Here is a 23,488-nt window from a genome sequence, read left to right on the forward strand (position 1 = left end):
CCTTAAGTATTTACAGGCTATCACGATTTTTACCTGTGATGTGCCAATGTGGTGAATGTGTCCATTTTTCAGATGTTTGTATATATATATGTCTCTATATGTGTCGTAGATATATATGTGCATGTACGTAAAATGTTATACATGCATTACTATTGATAAACTGGATGTCTTAAGAAACCCACACTGATGTCTCAAGTCTAATATGTCAGATAATATAGGCTGTTAATATGAAATATCACTGCATAAAGATTTAACATCTGTCGTTACTTTAAAGGCTGAATAGGCATTACAGCATTATGGGTTTCTAATAGATTAAGAAGGTACTATATGCCACACGTTACCCTGCTTTGCATTTTGATATATGTCAAGCAGTGAATAATCCTGCATCTTGTCTGAGCAAAGATGGCACTGGGATAATTTTGTGTTTGTTTTTAATGGGAGATGATGATGATGCTAAAAGGAATTAATTTAAATGGGGGGGGGGCAATGCACTTCTAAAGGTGAGCCTAAAAAAGGGGGTTACCCAGCAGGCACTGAACCATTCAAGTCAACGCAGACTCTGAAGCTGGAGGTATTGTCGTAAGCCCCGAACGCCGTGTTTAGGCGTGCGAAATTCAATCAGAGAAAGCGAAAATAACTCCAGCCTTCTATTCCCTTCTTCAAAGTCTTGCAAAGGGAAGTTTGGCAGAAGCTGGGACAGGAAATTGAAATCTGAATACTATTTTAAACTGATCGGGTTAAAGGCCTCTCTTTTACACTCGCACACTTGTTCTTTTATTTGATACTTGAACTCTGAAAATTTTCTGTGACTTTCTAGGGAGAAGGAGGAGCAGCTGACTCTGGTGACAGAGGTACAGAGGCTGCAGGCCCAGCAGGCAGATGCTGCCCTGGAGGAGTTTAAGCGGCAGGTGGAGCTGAAGTCAGAAAAAGTCTATGCTGAAATGAAACAGCAGGTGAGGAGGTCACAATGCCAGCCTTTCTGAAACTCTGTCTCAGTAGGATAGCATATTCTGATCTTATAATGCCAGAAACATGCTTCACTTGAGAGTGCGACATCAAAATCTTTCACAATGTAGTGTCTTTGCTAGCAAGTCAGAAAGGGATGTTAGCGGATGTTTCATCTTTCTAACAAAGCCAGAATTGTCATTGTTATAAAGATAGCTGCGGTTATGATACTGATTAGGGATTTTTCAGGAGTGAGAGTATAAAGTGTTAGTTTATACACCCCTGCGGAACAACGGTTGTAATTTTCCACTTAAATGCGTGTCTCTTCCTACTCTTTTTGGGAGGACTCTGTCTTCCGTTAATGAGGTCTTGTAATCAGTTTGAGCCTAAACAGGGGCAGAGCCATTGTGGCTGCTGGCAGTCCTGTGCGCAGGGCAGAAAAATCCCATTTTCTAGTCCTGAAAATTAGTAGCACATATTTCTATATAAAGATTTTAGTGGTTTAAGTTCCTGATGGAATAAATAATAGTTAAGCCATTGCTCCTGGGATATTACATATGCAGTGCAATGAGTGAAATAAAGAAAAAGCAACAAGTGATCAAAAAGAAGGGAAGAGAAGGGAATATTCCCTGAACTTACTCAGATGGTCAAAATCTCAGTGCATAACTCAACCTTGTTCTTCCTGACCATGTGCTCAGTTCTCCAATCTCGCCTGTAGCCACCACACCTTGCTGTTGACAGTAGGATGCTGCAGTCTGATGCTGTAATGGATTTCTAACAATGTTGGGTTATAGTTTAACAAATTCCCTTCTCGTTCTTATGAAGTTTTTTCTTCCTGAAAATCTTCAACAGAAGTGAGACATTGAATAACACATTGCTGATATTTTTAAGATCTGTGCAGACAGCAAATAATAGCATTTGGAAATACAAAACAAGCAAGAACGAATTTATAAACCCAAGATTTGTTCTGCACACTAGATCCATGGGCAACACAACAAATCCTACAGTTCTCATCTGACATTGTCTGCTCTGAGACTCTCCTCCAAGCTCTTCACGATGACTTAAAGTAATGTCTTTCTTCTGCTCCAAAAGGGATATAGTCTAATTTTAGAAAGACTAATAATAGTTTATTCACTTTAAAAAAAGGCCAGTGAATAAAACCAGTCCAAACCACAAAGATGTGCAAAAGAATTAGGAAAACTTAAAGTCAATTCTTATTTAAAAGTGACTGCAAATTTCTTTTAGAATATTGCTGTGTTCTGGGAAGTTTTGAAAGCAAATTTTCTTGTACTCCATGAATCAGCCATGGCTTTATTCTCTCCCTACTTGAATGCTAAAATCTAGAAGCAGTCAGTGATATTGTACGATTGAGCAGTTCTGTTCTACAGGAGCTGAGCTTCAAGGAAATACATCAAAGAAACACTACTGAAGCCGTCTTCATAGCTTTGTCCTTTCTCATTCTTCTGCACACACATCCTCTTTAGATAAATCATCCATTAGACTGTAACGTAGTGGCAAATTCTGTTTTCTTTTTTTTGTTAGGTGGAATGTGTTACTCCTAATGCAGAAGCCGTGGTAGCTATAGCAACACTGCTTTTAACTACTCTAGAAATATTGGGCTTCTAAAACAATGTTTTGGCGTGTGGTGAAGTTAATAATGGAGATAAGAAGGATGGGGCCTGGCATTTTCAGTTCTTGTAATCAATATTTGATTCACTAGTTCAGCTCTGGTATTTTTTTTGCCATCTGCTTCCTATTTTGTCAAGCTGAGATTCTTAAGAGTCACCTGATGCCCACTGACAGGTGAGTGGTACATTATAAACTCCAAAATGTACATTTTTTCTAGTAATAATTAGACAAAAGAAAGACAATGACTGTGCCATGGGACTTTAGGTCTAGTATTTCCTGGATTTCTTTCTTTATTGGTCTCAATAAAATATGGGCATGGCCATGCAGTTTGAGTAAGTTTGGGTGCAGAAGAAATTAGTCCTAAAATATTCATTGAAGTCCCTTTTCTTATTAGCACATAGTAGCAGTGAGGTTCAGAAGCTACTGGAAGGGTAACTTGTTCCTTTCTATTCTATTTTTCAGCTTTCTATCTGGCCAACTATTCCTTGTCCTGTAGCTTTCTCTTGCTGCAGTGTTTTCCAATATAATGCTTTTCCCATTCCAAGTACTCCTCTTTCCCTGGCTTAGAAGTGATGTCCAGGCCGATTGGCAAAGACATCTGTGGAAGACTGAGCACTCCCTGGGGCCAAACAGGCTTTTGGCTCCTGGTTCAGGAATTTGGGCTTTTATTCTTTTGGTACAGCAGAAGGACTTGTGGCTGCACTGGTCCTGACAGCTACACCCCTTCGCTCCCATTTTTAGGGAGATGGTTTATTTGCTGCTTGTGTTGGGACCTAGATCGAAAAGTCATTGATGAGTATGCATGGCTGCATAGTACCTTCTGTGTGCATATATATATTTATATGTGTATATATGTATTTTCCTCTGGAACCATGCCTGATGTGCATCTGCGGTTGTGCTTTTGATACAAAAGCCTTTGTTAATTGAGTTATGAAATTGCTTCCTTGATGCTGTGTGCTGGAATTGGTGGGACTCATTATTCACAGGCGATGACTATCTTCAGAGAACTTTACTTGCAGCCAAATAATTCTCTTTTAAGTTATTTTACTGATTTAATGTAAACTTACTTTAAATGTGGAGTTCGTGCACTGACTCACAAGATTTCCCTTGAATTTCCACAGGCAATGTAATTTTGAGTGAAATATATTTGAGTCTTAAATATGACTAGAAAAAAACATTCACTTAATTTTGATGGGATGTTTCCCACTGTTGAGTGAAAAACAGAGCCAGTATTTTGCAATCAGGGAGTGGCATTGTATAGGTGGTCACTGTGTCCTTAAATAACTAATAATCCTGTAGGAACTGAATATTCATTTCCACTACACACAAATAGCGTCATTATCATTCTCAGCAAGTTGTATTCTGCTTTGATGGTCTGTGAACAACTGTAGAAACATCAGAACGGTTTCAAGCTATGCCTTTTTAAAACAAAAAATTAAATATTCCCTTTCTTTTACCATGTAGATGGAAAAGGTTGAAGCAGATCTAAGCAGATCAAAATCGCTCCGGGAAAAGCAATCCAAAGAATTCTCCTGGCAATTGGAGGAGCTCAAGCAGAGATACGAGCAACAGGTCAGTCGGTTTGCTCCTTCAAGTGGAGGGGAGGAGGGACACCTGCTCACACAGATGTAGGTCAGATCCTGTTCTTGCTGCGCATTTCTGTGCTTTGTATAAAGATGCAATTTAGAGTGGGCACAGTTTATGTGATGGGGAATGGAAGGGGAAAAAGTCTACATAGAAAATATTTTTGTTTCCCTGTTGTGATCCTTTGTACCTCTGCCTCTTTCAAACCATTTCCCAGGCTTACAGGTGGCAACACCTATTTTCATAGTGGCCAGATGAAATTATTCAATGTGTTATCTGTTTTTCTTCTTTTCGAGAAACAGTGTTTTACTCTTTTTATCATCTTTTAGCATGGGGAGTGTTCATATGAATGCTTGTTTTGGCCCACTGATAGTGAGTTTTCTGTATTGTAGTATAATTTCAGGGTTGGGAAGCATTCAGGAAACATTTGGGTGGAGACAAGAAAGTCAAATTCGGTACTGTTGTGAAGTGGAAATGGAAAACCAGAAAGAAAAGTAGACAAATTATTGTGCGATACAGGCTTGAGAGCTATGCAGCTGAAACAGCCCATGAAACACTTGCGTAAGGAGGGTACTTGGTCATGGAAGTGACGTGGCATCAGTTTGGGTAATGCCTGGTAAAGGATTGAATTTGTAATTTATAGCAGCGATATGTTTAGTCTTAATCTTAAAGTTCTCTTATCAATGTTTTTGTGTGGATTTACATTTACACCAGGTTCTTTTTGTATTGTCATTTCTGCAGCACAAAGCTCCTTCAGCCCACCTACAAAGCGGCATGAGCTCAGTTCTTCCACTCTTAATATTTCCTTTCAGTAGTTCCAACTACAGTTCTGTTTTGCTGTATCAGTCTCTGTTTACGCTTCAGAACTTCTAAACCATTTTTAAAGCAGATTTTTCCTTGCCTTGTTTTACTGCATATTTCTTTGGTTGTTTCTTGGGGAGGAATAGACTGATTTAAACTGTTTAAATAGAGCAGTAAGTTGGAACTTGTGGTGCATTTCAGCAGGGCTCCAGCAAACATCCAGTTCTGAAAGAGACACCCAACCAAAACAAAGAATACTTTAGCTACCTGAGAAATGTAGTAATTGCTTTGAGTTGTTCTGCTTCGAGTGCCTGAATCTAATTGTCAAATGGCATTTACGCGCAAAGGGAAGGAAAGCTGACCTTCAGATATATTTTGTGTAGGTTGGTGTGGTGAGTGGCAGAAGTGGCACTCACGGCATACTGGACAATTCAGTTGCCCGTAAATGAAGTCAAGTTGATAACGAAGAACCAAATTAACTAATGTATTACTAACCTGAGAAGCATCTTGGAAGTGTGGGAACTTGAGAGCTGCATCATGTGAATGGTTGCCTCTGCTTCACAGCACTCTCCTTGGATGCTGATTTCAGAGATAATACCAGTGTGAACATGGAGTGTTGGTTGTGGGACTGAAAGATTGCCTGCAGGTTAGGCATACTGATATGTATTCACAATCAGAATAGTTAGGCTTAGAAAGGACCTTAAGATCATCTAGTTCCAACCCCCCTGCCTTTTGAAGTTTAACCATGACAAGTGCAAGATCCTACACCTGGGTCAGAGCAATCCCAGGCACAGCTACAGGTTGGGCAGAGAAGAGATTCAGAGCAGCCCTGCGGAGAAGGACTTGGGGGTGTTGGTTGATGAGAAAATGAGCATGAGCCGGCTTCAGTGTGCACCTGCAGCCCAGAAAGCAACCGTATCCTGGGCTGCATCCAAAGGAGCGTGACCAGCAGGTCGAAGGAGGTGATCCTGCCCCTCTACTTTGCTCTCATGAGACCTGACTTGGGAGCATTGTGTGCAGTTCTGGTGTCCTCAACATAAAAAGGACATGGAACTGTTGGAACAAGTCCAGAGAAGGGCCACGAGGATGATCAGGGGCTGCAGCACCTCCTATATGAGGACAGGCTGAGAAAGTTGGGGCTGTTCAGCCTGGAGAAGGCTGCGTGGAGACCTCATAGCAGCCTTCCAGTATCTGAAGGGGGGCTATAAGGGTGTTGGGGATGGACTCTTCGTTAGGGACTGTAGTGATAGGACAAGGTGTAATGGGTTAAAACTTAAACAGGGGAAGTTTAGACTGGATCTAAGGAGGAAATTCTTTCCTGTTAGGTGGTGAGGCACTGGAATGGGTTGCCCAAGGAAGTTGTGAATGCTGCATCCCGGGCAGTGTCCAAGACCAGGTTGGATGAAGCCTTAGGTGAAATAGTTTAGTGTGAGGTGTCCCTGCCCATGGCAGAGGGGCTGGAACTGGATGATCTTAAGGTCCTTTCCAACCCTAACTACTCTGTGATTCCATGATCTTTATCTGATATTTAGATCAATATATATTGATATATGTATGTTTTATCTATTTTCCTGGAAAAATAATTAGGAAAAAAGTCATACAAACCATGGCAGTCAATATTTTGTCAACTTTTCAAACACATGGGAATCCTTTCATAAAGCAAAGCAGAGATTGAGGATCTCGCACTATTTGGTTTCAGCTGTCACATTGTCACTCCTGGTTCCAGCTTCATCTGATTCAGTGCCACTTCCTTTTGAAGTATCCACTGAGAACACTCTTAGAGAGAAACCAGTGGCTTTTTTCTTCTTTAAATATCCTTTAGCTCAACTTTGTTCTCCTCGCAGCTGCTAGATTTGAAAGTATATTTTGAAGGGAAAAAAAATAACTCCAGCAGCACCACAGTTCCTATCTGCTGGGAGCAGCTGCTCTCGGCACTTCAAAGCCAGTGGACACCACAGCGAAGGCCTCAGCCTTTCCTGCCTTTGAAATGGTTGCAGTAGCTGTAGTGGGGCTTTGTGGCACCGTCAGCACAGGAAAAAAAAACCTGTTTGGTTTGTTGCACCCCCTCCTTTTTTTCTGTTTTCCTTTTTTTTTTTTTTTTTGGCTACTTTTTAATGACATCCTCACTTTGGCTCAGAATACCTGGGAAGTGTTTCTGCTGAAATCCTGTTCCACAAGCCCACATTTGCGAGAACACGTGCCCAAACTTTAAAGTAAGGTTTTTTAGACAGGGAAATTTGACTGAAAAGTGAATGAATTTGCTTGGGTTTCTCACATCCACATCAGTTGGGCACTTTCTGAAAGCACATCTCTTATGGTACCCAGGGGAGCTCATGGTGGAAGAGGGCTTTGCTCAGGGCCATATCTCAGTAGAGTTATGGATGTCCTCACCTTTGTTTCAAGCTGATTTTCATAAATTGCTGTGAATGGAACTTTTCCAGTGAACTTTTGGAGATCTTGATGTTTAAATGGCATTCGGCTGCTTGTTTTTCAATAAAAAAATATAGTAATACGTCACTATTACACCCCCTTTTTTGCTATGAATAGTTGCTGAAGAGCTATGATTAAGTGTAAAAAAAATTGAGATGCAAGATGAGCAAGAAAGACAAAGTCTATGGACCGTCATTTTCCCAGCAGGTAAAATGCACTACAAAACACTTGATGACTTATTGTGATAGCAGGATGGTGTTACTTTGCTGAGTTACGGACACATCATTCCCGAGATAGATGCCAAGCTGAATGTATAAATAAGCCTCTTGTTTTGGTTCCTCTTCAAGTGTTTATTCCATTTTAAAACAATAATTCTCCATGCTTCCATAGCAAAGTGGAAAGCTGGTACGTGATAGCTGAAGAATCTGCCCCTGTCTCAGGAAATCCTTTTGTGAGACATTTATTGTTGGGTTCCGACTTCTGTAAAACTTGTGAAGGAATAATTAGAGTTGTCTTGCCCTATTTAGCCAAGAAACGGGACACCTTCAGAAACATTTCACTGGGTATTTAACAGAATCGCTTTGAAATCACGTTAAAGATGAGAAAATGGTCTGTGCTTTCAAGTTGGGAGCCAGGCAGAGGTCTGGCTGAGCTTAAATATGCCTTTTGTATTAAAGAAGGGAAAGTAAAGAAGTGCAGAATCAGCTGGTTAAAAGAGAAGAAAGCATGTCTGTAATCTTAGCTGCCAACAGCAAGGACAAGTACCTGAGGTAGTGTTGTGAAATGTCTTACTTTAGCGGGGTGCTGGAGCAGAGGAAAACACTATTGAGAGGAGAGGAAGAATATTCTTTAGATCTTTCTGTGTGTTTTATAACTTTTTAATGGGGTTAATTTAAAGAAAAGAGTGAAGCTCTCTCAAGTAAAATATGAATGTTGTAATCACAACCATTGTTTTTATACAGAAGAGTATATGTTTAAAACCAAACATCTCTCGCAGTGCTAGCAGCACCGTTTAATATTAAGGATCCAAGCACAATCTCACGTGCTGAAGTGTTATTTAGATTAACTTTAATGGTTGGGCATCTCTCCTGTCAGCTTTTAGCTGTTTAACTCCGTGCCAAGAGATGTCTCCAGTGTTTGGATGATCAAGTCTGTGATGATGTTTTGTTGTTGGTTATGGCTCCTTGAAATGCTGGAGGTGTTAACGGCGTTTTGGACCTGGGTGTTATTTTATAGATTTGCCTTGGGGATTTACTCAAGGGTATTTCGGTAAGAAACGGTGTTTAATTCAGATGTGCAGGAGCTCAGCAGCTGCGTGTTCTAAAGAGCCTCACTGGGAATGGAAACGGAGCCCCTGCGGTCAGTGTATGTGCCCCCCTTCCCCCCCCCCCAGGGGTGGTATTTACCCCCTCATCTGACAGCCGCCATTTTGTGCCCCCTCAGGCGCCATTTCAGCGCCCCTCACGACAAGAGAGACCTTGAGGTGCTGGAGCGGGGCCGGAGAAGGGAATGGAGCTGGTGCAGGGCCGGGAGCACAAGTGTGATGGGGAAGGGCTGAGGGAGCTGGGGGGTTCAGTGTGGAGAAGAGGAGGCTCAAGGGGAACCTGATGGCTCCCTGCAGGTGCCTGGCAGGAGGATGCAGTGAGGTGGGGTCGGTCTCGTCTCCCAGTGAACAAGTGACAGGACAAGAGGAAACGGCCTCAAGCTGCACCAGGGCAGGTTTAGATGGAGCTGAGGAACAATTCCTGCCCCAGAGGGTGCTCAGGCATTGGAACAGGCTGCCCAGGGCAGGGCTGCAGTCACCGTCCCTGCAAGTGTTCACACACAGTGGAGACGAGGCCTCAGTGCCATGGGGTAGTGGTGGCCTTGGCAGTGCTGGGGAGCGGTTGGACTGGGTGAGCTTAAAGGGCTTTTCCAACCCGGTTTATTCTGTGATTCTACGAGAGAGTGGTGTAAAGGCTGCGACCTGGTGAGAAAACAGGGAAAATAACAGCATATGTGGGGATTAAGTGTTAAAAGCCAAGAAACTGCTGTGACTGGGGATGGGACCTGGAAAGGAAGCTCCTAAGGGAAAAATAAGTTCTGTTCATGAAAAGAATTTGAGTAGCTGTGAAAAGGCATTGCAATGGAGCCTAGAGCTATTTAGGCTGGAAATGTCATTTGGTCTCATGGACCAGGAGCACTGGGGAGGCAAGTCCTGCAGAAGGGGTCAGTCGGAGGCTTAGTGTGGGCTGAAGGGTCCGTTGAGCATGAGCTTGGCTCCTGGGGAGCCAGCGTCCCTCAGTACCTCCTGCTTTAACCGAGGCCACTCTGCCTTTCTAAGGAAGGGTGAAACGATACTTCTACACTGGACATGGTGAGTTTATAGTCCTGCTGTTCTTTGGTATATTACCTTATATATTATCCATTTTTAGTATGCTAGTTTGGTTCTAAGGAGAGGCTTTGTCAAAAGCTTTGTTCCTCTCCTCTTTGTATATAGTCTATTGGAATCCAGCCTGTTCTTGCATGGAGGCCAAATGAGCGCATTAACAGAGGCTCTAAATTTTTCATGTCATCAGCAACAAGCTGCATAAATTTCACTTAATAAATTAATCTAGGATGCATAAATGTTTCCTTTGAACCATCCTAACATGCAGATGAACGCCATTCGCGCTGAATATCTGAGGAATAGTTTCTCCAGTCACCAATATCAACTTTTCACTTGATGATAGAGGTAAAACTCACAAATGGGAAAAGGATATGAATTTAACCTGCAAGTAAAGAGTGGGTGGAAATCTCTGTACCATTGCTGTTTACAGAATTGTTAACGAAACGGACGAGTATTTACACTGTCTCCTGCAGGCATCTAACATGTGTGTGATTCAGAGTTAAAAGCCTAAGCTCCCTGTATAGTAAACAGAATCAACTTTGGGAGGGGGAGGAGGGAGAGGAGAAGATGATTCCAGGAGCATAAATTGGTGCCTACAGTAAATGGCAAGTCAGGCTGCGAGCGCCTCTGAAGTCAGTTCTCTGTGTTTAAAGGATGTCCTTGGATAAACTCTGAATCCCTAAACAAAGACTGTGTACAGTAAACTGTGTACCAGAGCCTGCTACAAGCAGGGATTTGCAGTGACTCAAAGTATATCAGTTTGAAAGCAATATTTCTGTTTGCAGAGCACATTGGGTTTACTGGAGCACGGCTGGGGAGGGGAGTGGGACCTGCTGATGGTGATCGTGGTGCTAAGCATGATTTAATCACCCAGATGCAGCTTCATTTCCAATACACTGCTGATTTAAAACCAACTTTACTCATGGCGGGAAGATAGGAGGACTGAGGTGAGGTTTGTGCTGCCCATGCTTTACAAACATTACAGTTCTGAAATGCTTTTCTAAGTAAAAATGTACAGCTCAGGTATATCATTTTATATGCACAGTGAGACCATGCAGGTATGTTGTAGTAGAGGGGAGAATAAATCAAAGTGTGGTTTGGCTAAAGACCAGCTCATCTCTTTTAGAGAATTTCTTGCAGTTCTTAGTTTGCAGTTGAAATAGAGTTATTAGTGATTGATTATAAGGTGAAGTATAACAGGAAACACAGTCATGCCTGTTAAATTATTGCAGCCTGCAATGAGGTAGTAAGTAAAATGCATTCGCTATGCATGTACATTATCCTAGATGTATTTGCTACTTCAGTTGTAATATGTGGTTCTGCATTGATGTATTTTCCACTGTCCCATTTGCCCTTGGCTTATTACAACCCTTGTATCTTGGGAATACTTTGAGTTCCAAATTATAGCAAAATCTCAAAAGAAGTGTACTTTTAAAATCCATTTAATTTTTCTGCTGCAAAGTAGTTCTGGTGCACTCCCTCCTTGCAGTGAAGATTCCTCTTTTCTGCCCAAAGTTATGCTAAGCCAGAGCCCAGCATGATTAATACTCGATCCTCCAGCCTGTTATATCAGATTACTTTTAGCAGCAGTGTATTTGTGGAGATGGCTAATCCCCATATCCTCATGAAACATGCACATTTATTTATAGGCTTAGGAGACAGAAAATGCTAGATTTTACCAGAGTTGTTGTGTGGGGATAGCTCATGTGTTGTGTGCTGTGCTGGGCAGAGGTTAAGGCTGGTTTTGAGCAGAGTAATGATAATGAAGACACCTGATTTACACTCTTAAATGCTTGTAAAGTAGAATCACTGAAAAATAGATGTGCTGTAATGAATGTGTTCAGCTAAAGAACTGACATGTATAACTTTCTGGTGGCTTCTCCTGCCCTCAGAAGTTCAGTCATGCCAAAATAGTGCTTATAAAATCATCCTGCCATGCAAACCCATATTTTATATAGGTGTTACTTACAATATTTCTGGAATTGGGGACATAAATTTACATGAATTTTCATACTTTGGTGTCAAATATTTATTGTAGCAGTTACATTTTTCAAAGAGGCAGTGAGCTAACTAATTTCCTTTGCCTCCTTTGGGGACTATATAAAGAATTTCAAAGGCATGCTTGTTCTTAAGAACAAGTCAAAATTGTTCTAAAATTGAGAAGCCTAAAATTAGCGTGTGATGTAAAAGCACAAACTGGATAGTAGAAGGTCTTGTCTATATGAGGGGCTTTAAAAAGGTATTTGCTGATGTTGATTATATTACAAGTATTTGGCTTCTGAAAATATCTTCTGCAACCAGTAGGCTATTTACTGTAGAGCTTTGTTCTTCTGATGCACAAAGTGAACAAGCACTAGCAGCAGCTTGATTTTACTTCAGGCCTTTATTAGGTTGTCCCTTGTGTTAGCAAGTTACGCTAAAGCATCTCTGCATTTGGGTGCCATTAGGTCTGCCAGCATTAGAAGCCCATCATTCATCAGCAGCTGTGGATGTTGGTGTCCTGTGTAAGATGGGCGTGAACCACACTGCCAGATCTTTTTGGCAGTTTGTGTGTATTTCTGTGAGTGAATAGCAGAAGACTGTCATGAATTAATATTTTTTTGGCTTTTTTTGTGAAGAATTTTGTCATCTTTTAAAGTTTTGGGGTTTTTTTCCTCTGCAAGAGTAAGAAAATATTACATTTCAGTCGAAAGCAGAAATGTAAAAACAAATGGTGTCCTTCTGGTGGTGGCTTAGTAAATGGGCTGTTGGCTGTTGCCTTGAATAAGGTTTTATCATGCTGGTGCAGAAAGAATTAAAATATGAAGGATTCATGTAAAAGGAGATCATAGTTTTAAAATATCGTGTTACTTGGTAGTAAGTGTTCCAGGGTAACAACAGATATGTCAGCTCAGTCCTGCTTGGTTTAGCACCCAGGCCATGGCTGGAGATAGGAACAGATGTACAGAGAAGAGAATAATAGATTTTCGTCTTTGGGAGGGCAAAATGAGGGAACATCTAAGCCACAATGAAGATGATCTGATTATGGTAATGGGGCACACTCTATTATTTAATGAATGTTTCTTTTCAGCATCGCCAATTCACAATTCCCATTGTGAATATCGTGTTGCTTGCATGGCTACAATGTAGAGCACCTAAAACTGTCTGCCTTCTAGATGCTTATATGCTGTAGTTGAGCAGACATTTTAATGTCACTTGATGAAGTGTTAAGCGCCTAAGGGTAGATACAGAAAGATCTCAACCCAAAGGACATGGTTTTGTTATCTCATTCATAAAGACACTATTCCAAATTGGAGACAGAACCCATAATGATTTATGAAGTATAATTTTTATGCAGCTTCCTGTTGCTGAAAATCAGCACGGGTTTATTATTTCTTTTGTTAGTATACATTAAATTTTTTTCCTTTAAAAAATAGCCCAGCAATAATACAAGAATGAGAGAGAGAGTGGAAGAGAAACTGTAGAGCTTGGCAGCAGTTCTGTGGAGAACAGGAAGTTCAGTGGGTGCTCACCAGTGCAGTCCAACAGCTACTCAGTCACTTCAAGTTATTTTTACAGGAAAGGCTGTTTTGTTGGTCGCAAATGTTGAGTACTTGTTAATATTCATTTTCTAATCTTTGAGGGAAGAAAACGCTGTGGTCCCTGTCCTTCTCTCCATCTCTACTCCCTGTCTGTAACATCTAAAAGGCAAAACAAAACCAACAAGGGGAGTACTTTGCATCAAGTGATGAGGGGTTTTATTCTTCAACAGATTTTCCTGTTATAAAACACCTTCCTTCACACCACCATCCTTCCTCTTCCCATGGGGCAGACTGAGGGACACCTTGCCTGCATGCAGAAGGACCAGTCTCTTTTAGCTCTTTCCACCTCTTCACTTCAGAAATGTTGTGTCTATAAGATAAATGCTGTGAAGAGTTTATTAAAAAAAAACCTTTAACCTCTTTGGTTGGGTAAACTGGTGGTGGTTGTGTCCAGTGCAACTGGTTGAAGAGCAGGTTCTGTTCCTCCTCCCTCCCTTTGGACGTGTGTTCCCTGCCTGCTGCTGTTTCTTGTCTTCAGTTTAAAAAGTGAAAACCTCAAGATTGGAGTTCCCACAACAAACTGACCTTACATGGCACAACCAGCTGAAAATCCAGTAATTAAATAAACTTTGAATAGAAAGACCTCCCTTCTTGTTGAATCTTCTTTAATGAGGTCTGATTTATGAAAAAACACTAGACAGTTTTTCCTGTAACTCAAGGAAAGCCTATACAATTATCTTAGGGGTAAGAAGCCTTTCATTTAGGCGCACTAAGGACACTGCTGGCATCTGGAAAGAAACCAGTTTTGTACTGGTTTGTACACAAACTTTGGGCAAAACCCTTGACTTAAAGAACTTCTTGTATGGATCCCAGGCCCAGCATAGATAATGTGTGCCTCCTGGGGAGCTGATGCCTTTGGGGACTTCAGACATCTGTTGATGAGCTCTTTAGTAATATTAAATAATGTAGATATGTTAAACCGTAGAATATTACATCTGTTCTACTCGCTTCGTTCTTGGAAGATGCTCCCGGCCACAGCATGGGTGATATATTTTGCTTTTAAACCCTGAATATGCTCATCTGTAGCTTGAGAAACTGCTTATATCTTTTTTTGTTTCACTTGGCTTTCAGGTTTAAGGTTTGAAACCACACAAACAGCTAATATTATCCCAGAATTGAATGCTACAGCTTTAAGATAAGGTGCTGGGGCGCTCTCGGCGCACACACAGCCGCCTCCTCCCATTCTCTTGTTTTTTTTTCTCATGCTGAAAATACCCCACCATATTCACGATAACAGCATTTATTTTTTTTTTTATACTTTCCCCCCCTTTCCGAAATCCACCAAAACTGAAGAAAAATCCAAGTGACTGTTCTTAGCAGCTGTGTGGCCCGGAGTTCAGTGGGGAAGCGGCTTCCTGCCGTCCCTATTCATCACCTGCTTCAAAGGCAGCCTGGCTGCTCCAGTGTGCAGGCCAGGTAGGGTGCCATTGTGCGCAGGCGGGGAGGATTAGTATCAAAGCTGCGGCAACCAGGCCCTTGGTCTCGGGCTGCCATTCAGTCTAGCAGGGAGAGGCTAAGACTGGCCAAGGTCACAGCATCCAGTGTGGTGCGGACTGGGAAAGGATCCTGAGAATAGAGGGACTTCTTATGAAATCATGGCGCAAGCTTGCGGCACAGCAGGTGCCCTTCTGGAACACATACATCTGTTTATGTTGGGATAGCGTAGCTGACAACGGGATAATAGAGCTTTGTTTTTTATAATTTTCCCCTTTTTTATTATTTATTTATTTTAAAGAACTACAACTCTATATACGACAGCGTTGAGTATTGACGGGAAGAGCACTGGCTTTGGAAATCATAAAGAAATCTTTAAAAGGTTTAATTGCTGGGGTGGGGGGTTGTGTGTGTATACTTAAGCGAAGGGGAGAGCAGGCTGCCTATTAACCATTTAGGATCCTCAGCCCTGCTGATGAGCAGCAGCAGGATCCGGGGGGACCGTGCACAGAAGGCGACAATGCCATGTTCTTTTTTCCCCCCTATCTTTTCTCTTTTTGTCCGCTCCGACATTTGTACTAACACATTGGTTAAAGGATGCGCTGGATTTGCTCGGTTGTCTCCATTGTTGGGATTGTCTGGAGGAATCCTGTCACGCTAGCGGTGGCTTTTTAAAAGGTGAGGTAATAGTGACGTAAAAATAAAATTGCCAACTTGATGAAATTAAGGGGAAATTAAGCTGTAGACGAGTTGTCATGACGACAAGGATGTTCTATTGATGAACTGTACTCCTCACTGTCCAATCAGATAGTGGAGCTGAAGCTGGAGCATGAACAGGAGAAGACGCACCTATTCCAGCAGCACAACGCAGAGAAGGACTGCCTGGTCCGAGACCACGAACGGGAAATTGAGAAACTGGAGAAGCAGCTTCGCGCTGCCATGGCAGAGCACGAGAGTAAAACTCAAGAATGCAGGAAGCGAGACGGGCAGGTAATGATCAATAATGCTTGAAAGGCGGCCGCTTATTAGGAAATGCTGATAATTAGTGGTTCCCGTTGGCAGCATTGTTGGTGCTGCACCCTGGGTGAGCATTTGCGAAACTGGCACATAGACGTGATTTAGTTTTTTCTTTTTCCTTCTTTTTTTTTTTTCCGCTTTCCCCCCTCCTTTCCCACTGCTGAATAGGGGCTTTAACTGCAAAAACCACAGGTAGCCAGATTAAAAATCCCATGGTGCGCTATAACTCGGCCTATTTATAATCTTGTCTCATTTTCTTTCATGATGGATTTGTTTAAAAAAAAAAAGGTATCTCTTCTTCTCCCCCCCCAGCCCTCACACTCACCCCCTCCTTTTCTCCTTCCTGGGCAAATCCATGTGAATTATATCTGCTTCATCCGGATGCTTTTTTTTTTGTTTTGTTTTGAAATCTCTGCAGGTAACTTACAAATGCCTTTATTTCATTTTGTTCATGTCCTTTTGTTTCAGTTTGGTATTCTAGATTTGCATTGTGTGTTTGCCTCTGTATGTCGGGTGTTTGATAAGATGATGTGGCTTTGGGCTTGCTCACCATCACGTTTATTTTCCTACACACACACGCACCCCTCCCATCCTCCATCTCTGGTCACTGTTGGAAGCCATTTGGCAGAATAACCCCCAGCTGGGGTAGTATTTGACTCTTCAAACTTCTGGATGAAATGCACACTGTCAGCATGGAAAATGATCTTTATGAGTTTTCAGTTCAAAACCTATCTGATAGCATTTTTTTCAACGTATTTTGTGAGGATGGCATGGTGTATTTTCCTAAGAGCCTATATAAAAAAAGGCCTGCAATGGCAATGTTTAAAAAGATGGAGGTGATTTTGTAGTTGAAAGAGTATTCAGAAAATAATCTTTACTAATCAGCATTAGAATTACTTATCATGCACGGATTATTTTATCCCAAAACTGGACGTTTTGGGAAGGCGTCTGTAATGATGTATGTTTTCCGCGCACCACCGCCTTCCCTATGAGATATACGACTCTGACATTGAGGCGTTTTCACTTTACTTTCCTGTAGACTAGTGGGCTGTGTCTTTCACTGGCAACTTTAACATAGCTTAACGAAATTGAACATTAACTTTAATTTTTTCTTTTACCTGTGGGTGACTCAGACTATTGAAATGTGGCTTAAGTAAGTCTATTGGAAAACAAACGGCTGGTTGGGGGAGGATGAGGGATACGTTGCAAAGCGAGGACTTATTTCTCCATTTCCACCATTATGGTTTGCCAAGGAAAATGAGAGATACTTTTGTGAGAATGCTTTGAAGAGGATGTACAGGTGGCGTCTGAAAAAGTGAACCTTGCCCTTTATTCTCCACTTTATTGTAACAGTGAACAAAGACTGAAATTATTGAAGGGTTTTATCTTTGCATTTTTTACTTTGGCCCAACATAGATGCATCGTAACTATAGAGCTCTTTGAGAGTGCCTTGTCAAAGTTATATCATCCTCTTGCCCACATTCCTGATGTTGTGTTTGCATGGCACTCAAGTTAAAAAAAAAAACTGGTTTAAAATGATACAGAACTATTCTGTCTACACGCCAGCATTATGCATATTGCTCTGCATAACACTGAATACAAAGGTAAAGAGACTATCTTAAGCAAATTCAGAGAATCTGGGAGGTTTCTTGTAAGTGTGTCTATTTCATTCTGTTGGGGGTCATTTCTGGCAAAGGTTGGAGCCCGAAGTTGGATTGTGCTTTCTCTTTGCAATGGGATGTATAATGCTACTACAGGTGCTACATAGAAAGCTGGAAATTATCGCAGCTATTAGGGAAACCTGAACAGTCTTAATAGCAAAAAACTTTGGCCTTTTTACAGGGCTTTTCTTTGAATATCCCTGTACAGTCACTTGAACATTGCTGCCAATGAGAATGTCATGTAAATCAGGGAGGGAAGCGCAGTTGCCTTTGATTAGAAGAGCTGTTTGTTTAAATTCTAGTAAGAATCTATCAGCTTTCAAGGATGCAGATATTTTTCCATTTGGGGAAATAAATTGTTCTTCGTTCCTTCCTCTAGTCTTTGTGTTAGGATTCACTTTGTCTTTGCAGTGAGCTCAACAGACAATACTGGTGTTCTGTATGGAATTATGGCACGTATTTTTAATAACTTTTTAAAATATTTGCATATATTCTCCAAGAAGCATGTTTGACCATCGAATGTGCTATTGGCCAATGTCCTTTCTGAAACATTTGTCAGTCTCTGACAAAGATATCAGTGATTTAATGAGTTTACGTAAACAGGGCTTTGAAAAACCTGTTAATTTTGAGCCATGTTTGGCAGCAATATGCTTTAGGACTGCTCCATGTGACAGTCGAGGTGCAATGAAACAGGAGAAGAGGCCATTTTGCTTCGCTGAATGAAAAGTAGATTTGCTGGGCATTTAAAAAAATTTAAATAATAATTAGAGTTAATCACATAGAGCAGCGTGTTTTGAAGGACCTATTTGTTCAATGTTTAGCAAAGGATGTGAAAGCACCGTTATTAAAGGTATTTATTCTTCCTTAAATCCTTTTCCATATGAAAGAGTAGCGAATGTTTAGATTACATATTTCTTAGTATATTCCTAAAGACGGCTGTGATTGAGTATTGCAGAACAATTTATTACACTGTTACTGAAAAGATTAATTTATTCTTATATTGCCTATCCAAGGTCTCTACTTGCACATAGCTCTTCAGCTACTGTAAAAGATAGTATACAAAGCGGGTAGATTTTATTCAAATATGAATATATTAATGCTTTAATCACAGCTAAAGTACAAAAATTAAGATTTCAGTGCATTACCAGATTTTAATGAAATAAAATAATGTTACTGCTTCTTTGAAATACAAGTTTTAATATATTTTCAGGAAAGGAACTTGACACACAGGAATTACCTTTTGTGTTGCTGGTGAATTTCTGGGTAACAGTTTCATTCCACTTTAGCTCTTGGATTTCTCCATTTCTAGGAGGCTTGCTTAGATTTTTTTTCACCTAGGGTTATAATGCTTGGGGAGGAGTAAATTGACATGTAGGTCAATAAAAGTCAAAGCAGTACAAAGGCTTTTATACCATGCTGTGTTCTTGTAGTCTTTTAAATGCTCTACGTTTTCTATGAACTGCCATAATATTGTTATTCTTGAAAAAGTAACTAATAATACAGGATTCTTTCTCTTTTAAAGGGTAGTTTTGAATCACTACTTCTATTTAATTTAGATTTTTATGTTACCTGGCTTTTCTTTAGGAGCAGTTTGTTTGCTCATTCATTCCCCACATCCCTAAATAATTTTAGTTTATACGTTAGTTCACAAAGCAGGGAGCTCCTTGGATGACAGAGATCTTCCTTTGTTTTAATAAAACCAGCCTGGCTACTGAATTGGTGATTTTTCTGAAGCAAGACTTACGATTACATAGAATAATACATCTAATTTGCTTCTGTGAAATGAGATAGCGAGGTTAGGAAATCCTAATAACCAGTGCCAGGTGGGCTGTGGTACCAGTTGTGCCCTTACATTGTCCCTTTGTCCTGTGAATGTCATTGTCTCCTCAGCATCTGACATGTGCCCTCAACCAGCTCAAAGATTTTCAAGTTCCATCTGCTGTATAGATATGGATCATTTTTGTGCTTGTTCTTTGCTGTTGACCTTCGGGCAAGAAGAAGGGGAAAAAATATACCCCTGTAACTTCAAATGTGGCACTTGGCACTACAGCAAGAGGAGAAAAGTTTCCGTGAGGAAGCTGAATTCCCTTTCCAGGTTCTCTCGTGAGATAATTGGCAAGTCCAATGTTTTCATCCATTTGTAATTGGGTCAAGAGTAGCGCAAATGCTGAGGCACGTTTTGCCAGAATGTGTCACTGATGTCTGATCTGGGAAATGAGGCTTCTTGAAGAGAAGATCGCTGCTCTTTGTGGGTGTCTTAGGGCTCTCAATAAACCATTATTCATGGGGAAAGGAGAACCTTGAACAGTTCTGAACTCAGGCAAACACACACATTGAGAATGGAGGTTGTTACGAAAAAGGAGCAGGCTGGAGGTGGTGAGAAGAGTTAATGAGGTATTTTCCCATGGCTGAAGTACCCGTTTTCTTTTTCCTCTTTTGCTTTTAGCATTTCCTCTGATCCCCTTGGCCTTTACCATCCTGGTTTGCTTTATCTTCTCAGAACTCAGTGGCTCCTCCCCTGGTGCCCAATGTACAGGCAATTCTTTGACTTCTTTCTGGCTTCTCCTTTTTGAAAATTTGCTTCTTCCCACTTGTAAATGGTGATCTTTCCACAACTGGTGTTCTGCACCTGGTTTTGTCTGAATTAATTCTGAGCTGTTTGAGCCTGTTAACAATAATAACCCAACCCAGTAATGATCATTAATTTCGTACCAGCAATTATATAGTTATTATAGTTATTTTTGTTCCAACAAGTCCTTGGTATATGTTTATAGCTCTGTAGAGATAATTACTGTATCTACAGAGTGGGGGGAACAGATTTATCTTACCTTCCTGTACATAGTCAGTCTGAAGTGTTACTGATATGTTTGATGGAGAGATGGAGAGCTTTATCAACTATTGACGAGAGAAAATACAGAAAAAATCAATAGAAACATTATATACTTGCTCAGTGATAACTAAATACCCCAACACGTGTAAATATTGCTGCATGTAAATATTGCTGTAGCAGTTAACTTTTCAGTATTATAATACTAATACAGAAGAATTTGGGGAGCATTTGTTCCACAACAGGACACCTACTCAAACTTTGATCTCAAAGAGCCTATTGTTACCATACAGATAAATCACTGATGAACTCTTCTGCTTCATGTAATTGTTCTGTATCTCCAAACACCAGTTTCCACAGGGTTGTTATTCTGGTATCGGTGGAAGCAGTTTGCCTAATCGTGTCTGGAGGGTACAGATAGATGTAGCTTGTGAAACATTCAGATGTTGGTGATGCTACTGAAGTCACTTCTGTGTACAATCAGGAGTAAATAGATTCTATGACTCACTTTTTTTCCTTTGACTCCTTTTTCTTTTCTTAATGAAAGATGTGTTTGGCATGAGAAGAAATGCATTGTTGGCTATACAGCCTTGCTCTGCAGACAGTTTAAATCATGGACTTGCAATCTAAATATTTGTTTGTTGTATTTTACTTGGAAAGTGGCTGTTGGGCTGACAGTCAGGCTTCTGTAGACACACAGCCGTTCCCTTTTAGCCTTTCCTAAACAAAAGCTTTTGTCTATATTGCAGCATGTTTAAATTGCCACCAATCAACCCAGGAAAATGAACGTTGACTGTTGATGTAAAATATTTAAAGTACCAAATATTTGTTGCAACACTTCCGACGTTTTCCTTGGTTGTTATTCATATTCTGCTGACTCAGGGTTGGGATGGATCCTTCTGATGGTGAAGCTGTACTAAAATCAAGGTTCTCATGATGGGTCCTATACAGATGTTCAAACTGGGCTTTAACTAATAGTGTTGCTGTGAAGTTGAGTGTTTAATAAAAGGGCCAAATGCACCAGTCTCCTGGGAAAGTGTTCAGATACTATACTGTGCTGGGCTCAAGTAATCAACACAGCTGGTTTAAGCTGTACTTGTGTAAATGCAGAGGAGCTGTGGGAAGAATCTGGCCTGCAGCACAGATAATCTTTGAGATTAGAGGAAAAAATGAACTTTTGCTCTAAAGCTGAAGCATACATTTGAGGCTCAGAGTTCCCTTCAGAAGTACCCCCATCAAGGTGAGAGTCTGGGCCTCGTGTGCACCTTCCCCTTCCCACCCTGGTGAAGCCACCTTGCCACGTTTGTAGTTTCACATCAACCACTCTGCTTCTGGTCCCCAGTTCTAAGCTGTTGCTTCTGTTTGAGCTGCCTTTCAAAAGACTTGAACAAGCTATAAACATCTGCCACTTCCTTGCTTAATGGAACCATCAAAGCACTTCTGTGCTGTACTGGGTGATCATCTGTGATCTCTTCCACATTTTTCCTTGACTCTTGCTTTTTGCCGTAGGACTGAAATTAGTGAGGAATTAGGTGCAGGAGGTGGCACTTTACTTGCTACTCTGTCCTTTTATGCTTCAGGCTTCTCAGCATTTGAAATGTTTACCAAAGATGTTTTTGGAAACCGTACATAACGGTGTATAAATTATCATTTGCTGATTAAAAATGTTGAGTTAGCTTAGGAAAGAACTGACATTTTGTGCTGTCTACAGTGTAGGTAAACGAGAAGGCAGTTGCCATAGAAACTGGCTCATCACAGAACAGGAACTCTGATTCTGAGATGGAGTTCTTTTCAGCAAAATGGACTTTCTGTTTGTATAATATGAAATTGAATATATGGTAATTATTATTGCATTGTAATCAACACTTTTCTATTATTTCTTGGTTTAATTTTAAATATTGGCAGCTGAAAAGGTGGAATACATTATTTCACTTGTGTAGGGACAGGGCGTATATCATATGGCAGTAATTTTCTTTTTTTGCCAGTACTCCCTGTTTAGGAAAAAATGATTATTTCCTGAATAGAATAAATATAGAATAATTTCTCTGAGACAAAAAAATGAGATCAGTCTTGTTCATCAGCAGGGTAAAGGAGCTTTATGCCAGTGTTTAAACATATGCTCTAGGTGTGGCTTTGCAGATAGGGTTTGTGTGTGATGGCTGCAATGAATGATTACTAACAGACAGTAAGCTATACATGGTATAAAATTATTTTTTAAATTAAAATGATATAATGGAATATTGAAGTAATAAATGATCAAGTACATCAGTAAACACCAAAGAGGTAATAGTAACTGTGGATTTGAGATGGGGTAACATAATTCCTTAAGCAGAGAGGCAGAAATGCTGTGTTACTCTGCAGAAATGGTCAACTTACAATATAAGCTCTTGTATGTGAAGTTCAGTGTGGCAAAGCCAGACCCTGAAGTTGTTTATTGATACTACTTCCAAGTGTAAGAGTCTAAATCTTTGCTTTTGAATGACTTTCTTTGCTATTAAATTGTTCCAAATATTACAGCTAAACTTGTTTGGTAAATGTCTGCTGTACAGAGAAGGGAATGCTTCCTCACAACATTATTAATGGTTTTTAGTTCTTTTGTGAATAAGATAATGTCATAGTGTGCTTGACAGAGTTGTTGAGTAGAAGGAAGTTGACTTCTCTTAGTCCATAGAACAAGTACAGCAATTTTGAAAACAGCAGTGATACCTACTTCAGATATTCCACTGGATGGCTGAAGGGACATCCTCTAATGGGAGATCAGGATTCATACTGAAGTTTTTTCACAGCATCATAGAATGTTTTGGGTTGGAAGGATCTCTGGAGCTCACAGTGTCCAACCTCCTGCTCAAAGCAGGTCTAACTTCAAAACAACATCATGCTGCTCAAGGCCAAGTCCAGCTGAGTTCTGAAATCTGCAATGATGGAGATTTTGCAACCTCCCTGAGCAACCTACTGCAGGGCTTTACTAATCCGTTGTGAAACTTATTTTCCTTTATATCCAGTTGGAACATCTATTATTACTACTTGGATCTGTAGCTTCTCATCCTTTCACTGCCACTTTCAAGAAAAGTCTGCCTCTGTTTTTCTACAATTCCTTACACTTGGTTGAAGACAGCAAGTGTGTTTTTCCTTAGCTTTCTGTTCTCTAGGCTGAATAAACTGAGTTTGATGAGCTTCTTGAAGGTCCTATCAAGTGACAAATGCCATAAAA

General features: G+C 40.6%; 1 protein-coding gene across 5 annotated transcripts in view; it reads left to right on the top strand.

Moving 5' to 3' along the window:
• The window catches only part of CEP112 (centrosomal protein 112), a 183,394-nt gene that overhangs the window by 56,109 nt on the left and 103,797 nt on the right, over positions 1-23,488 (top strand). For all 5 annotated transcript variants that reach the window (XR_008973402.1, XR_008973403.1, XM_057418590.1 and 2 more), the window contains exons 17-19: positions 818-953; positions 4,039-4,146; positions 15,580-15,762. Coding sequence is in view for 3 of the 5 variants with exons in the window: in XM_057418590.1 (XP_057274573.1) it covers positions 818-953; positions 4,039-4,146; positions 15,580-15,762 (427 nt within the window). In the remaining 2 variants the exon portion in view is untranslated. The remainder of the gene's footprint in view (positions 1-817; positions 954-4,038; positions 4,147-15,579; positions 15,763-23,488) is intronic.

Source organism: Pezoporus wallicus, unplaced genomic scaffold (genome assembly GCF_028554395.1).
Source record: "Pezoporus wallicus isolate ANWC-B61680 ecotype Strahan unplaced genomic scaffold, APGP_CSIRO_Pwel_v1 contig_3710, whole genome shotgun sequence".
NCBI lineage: Eukaryota > Metazoa > Chordata > Aves > Psittaciformes > Psittacidae > Pezoporus > Pezoporus wallicus.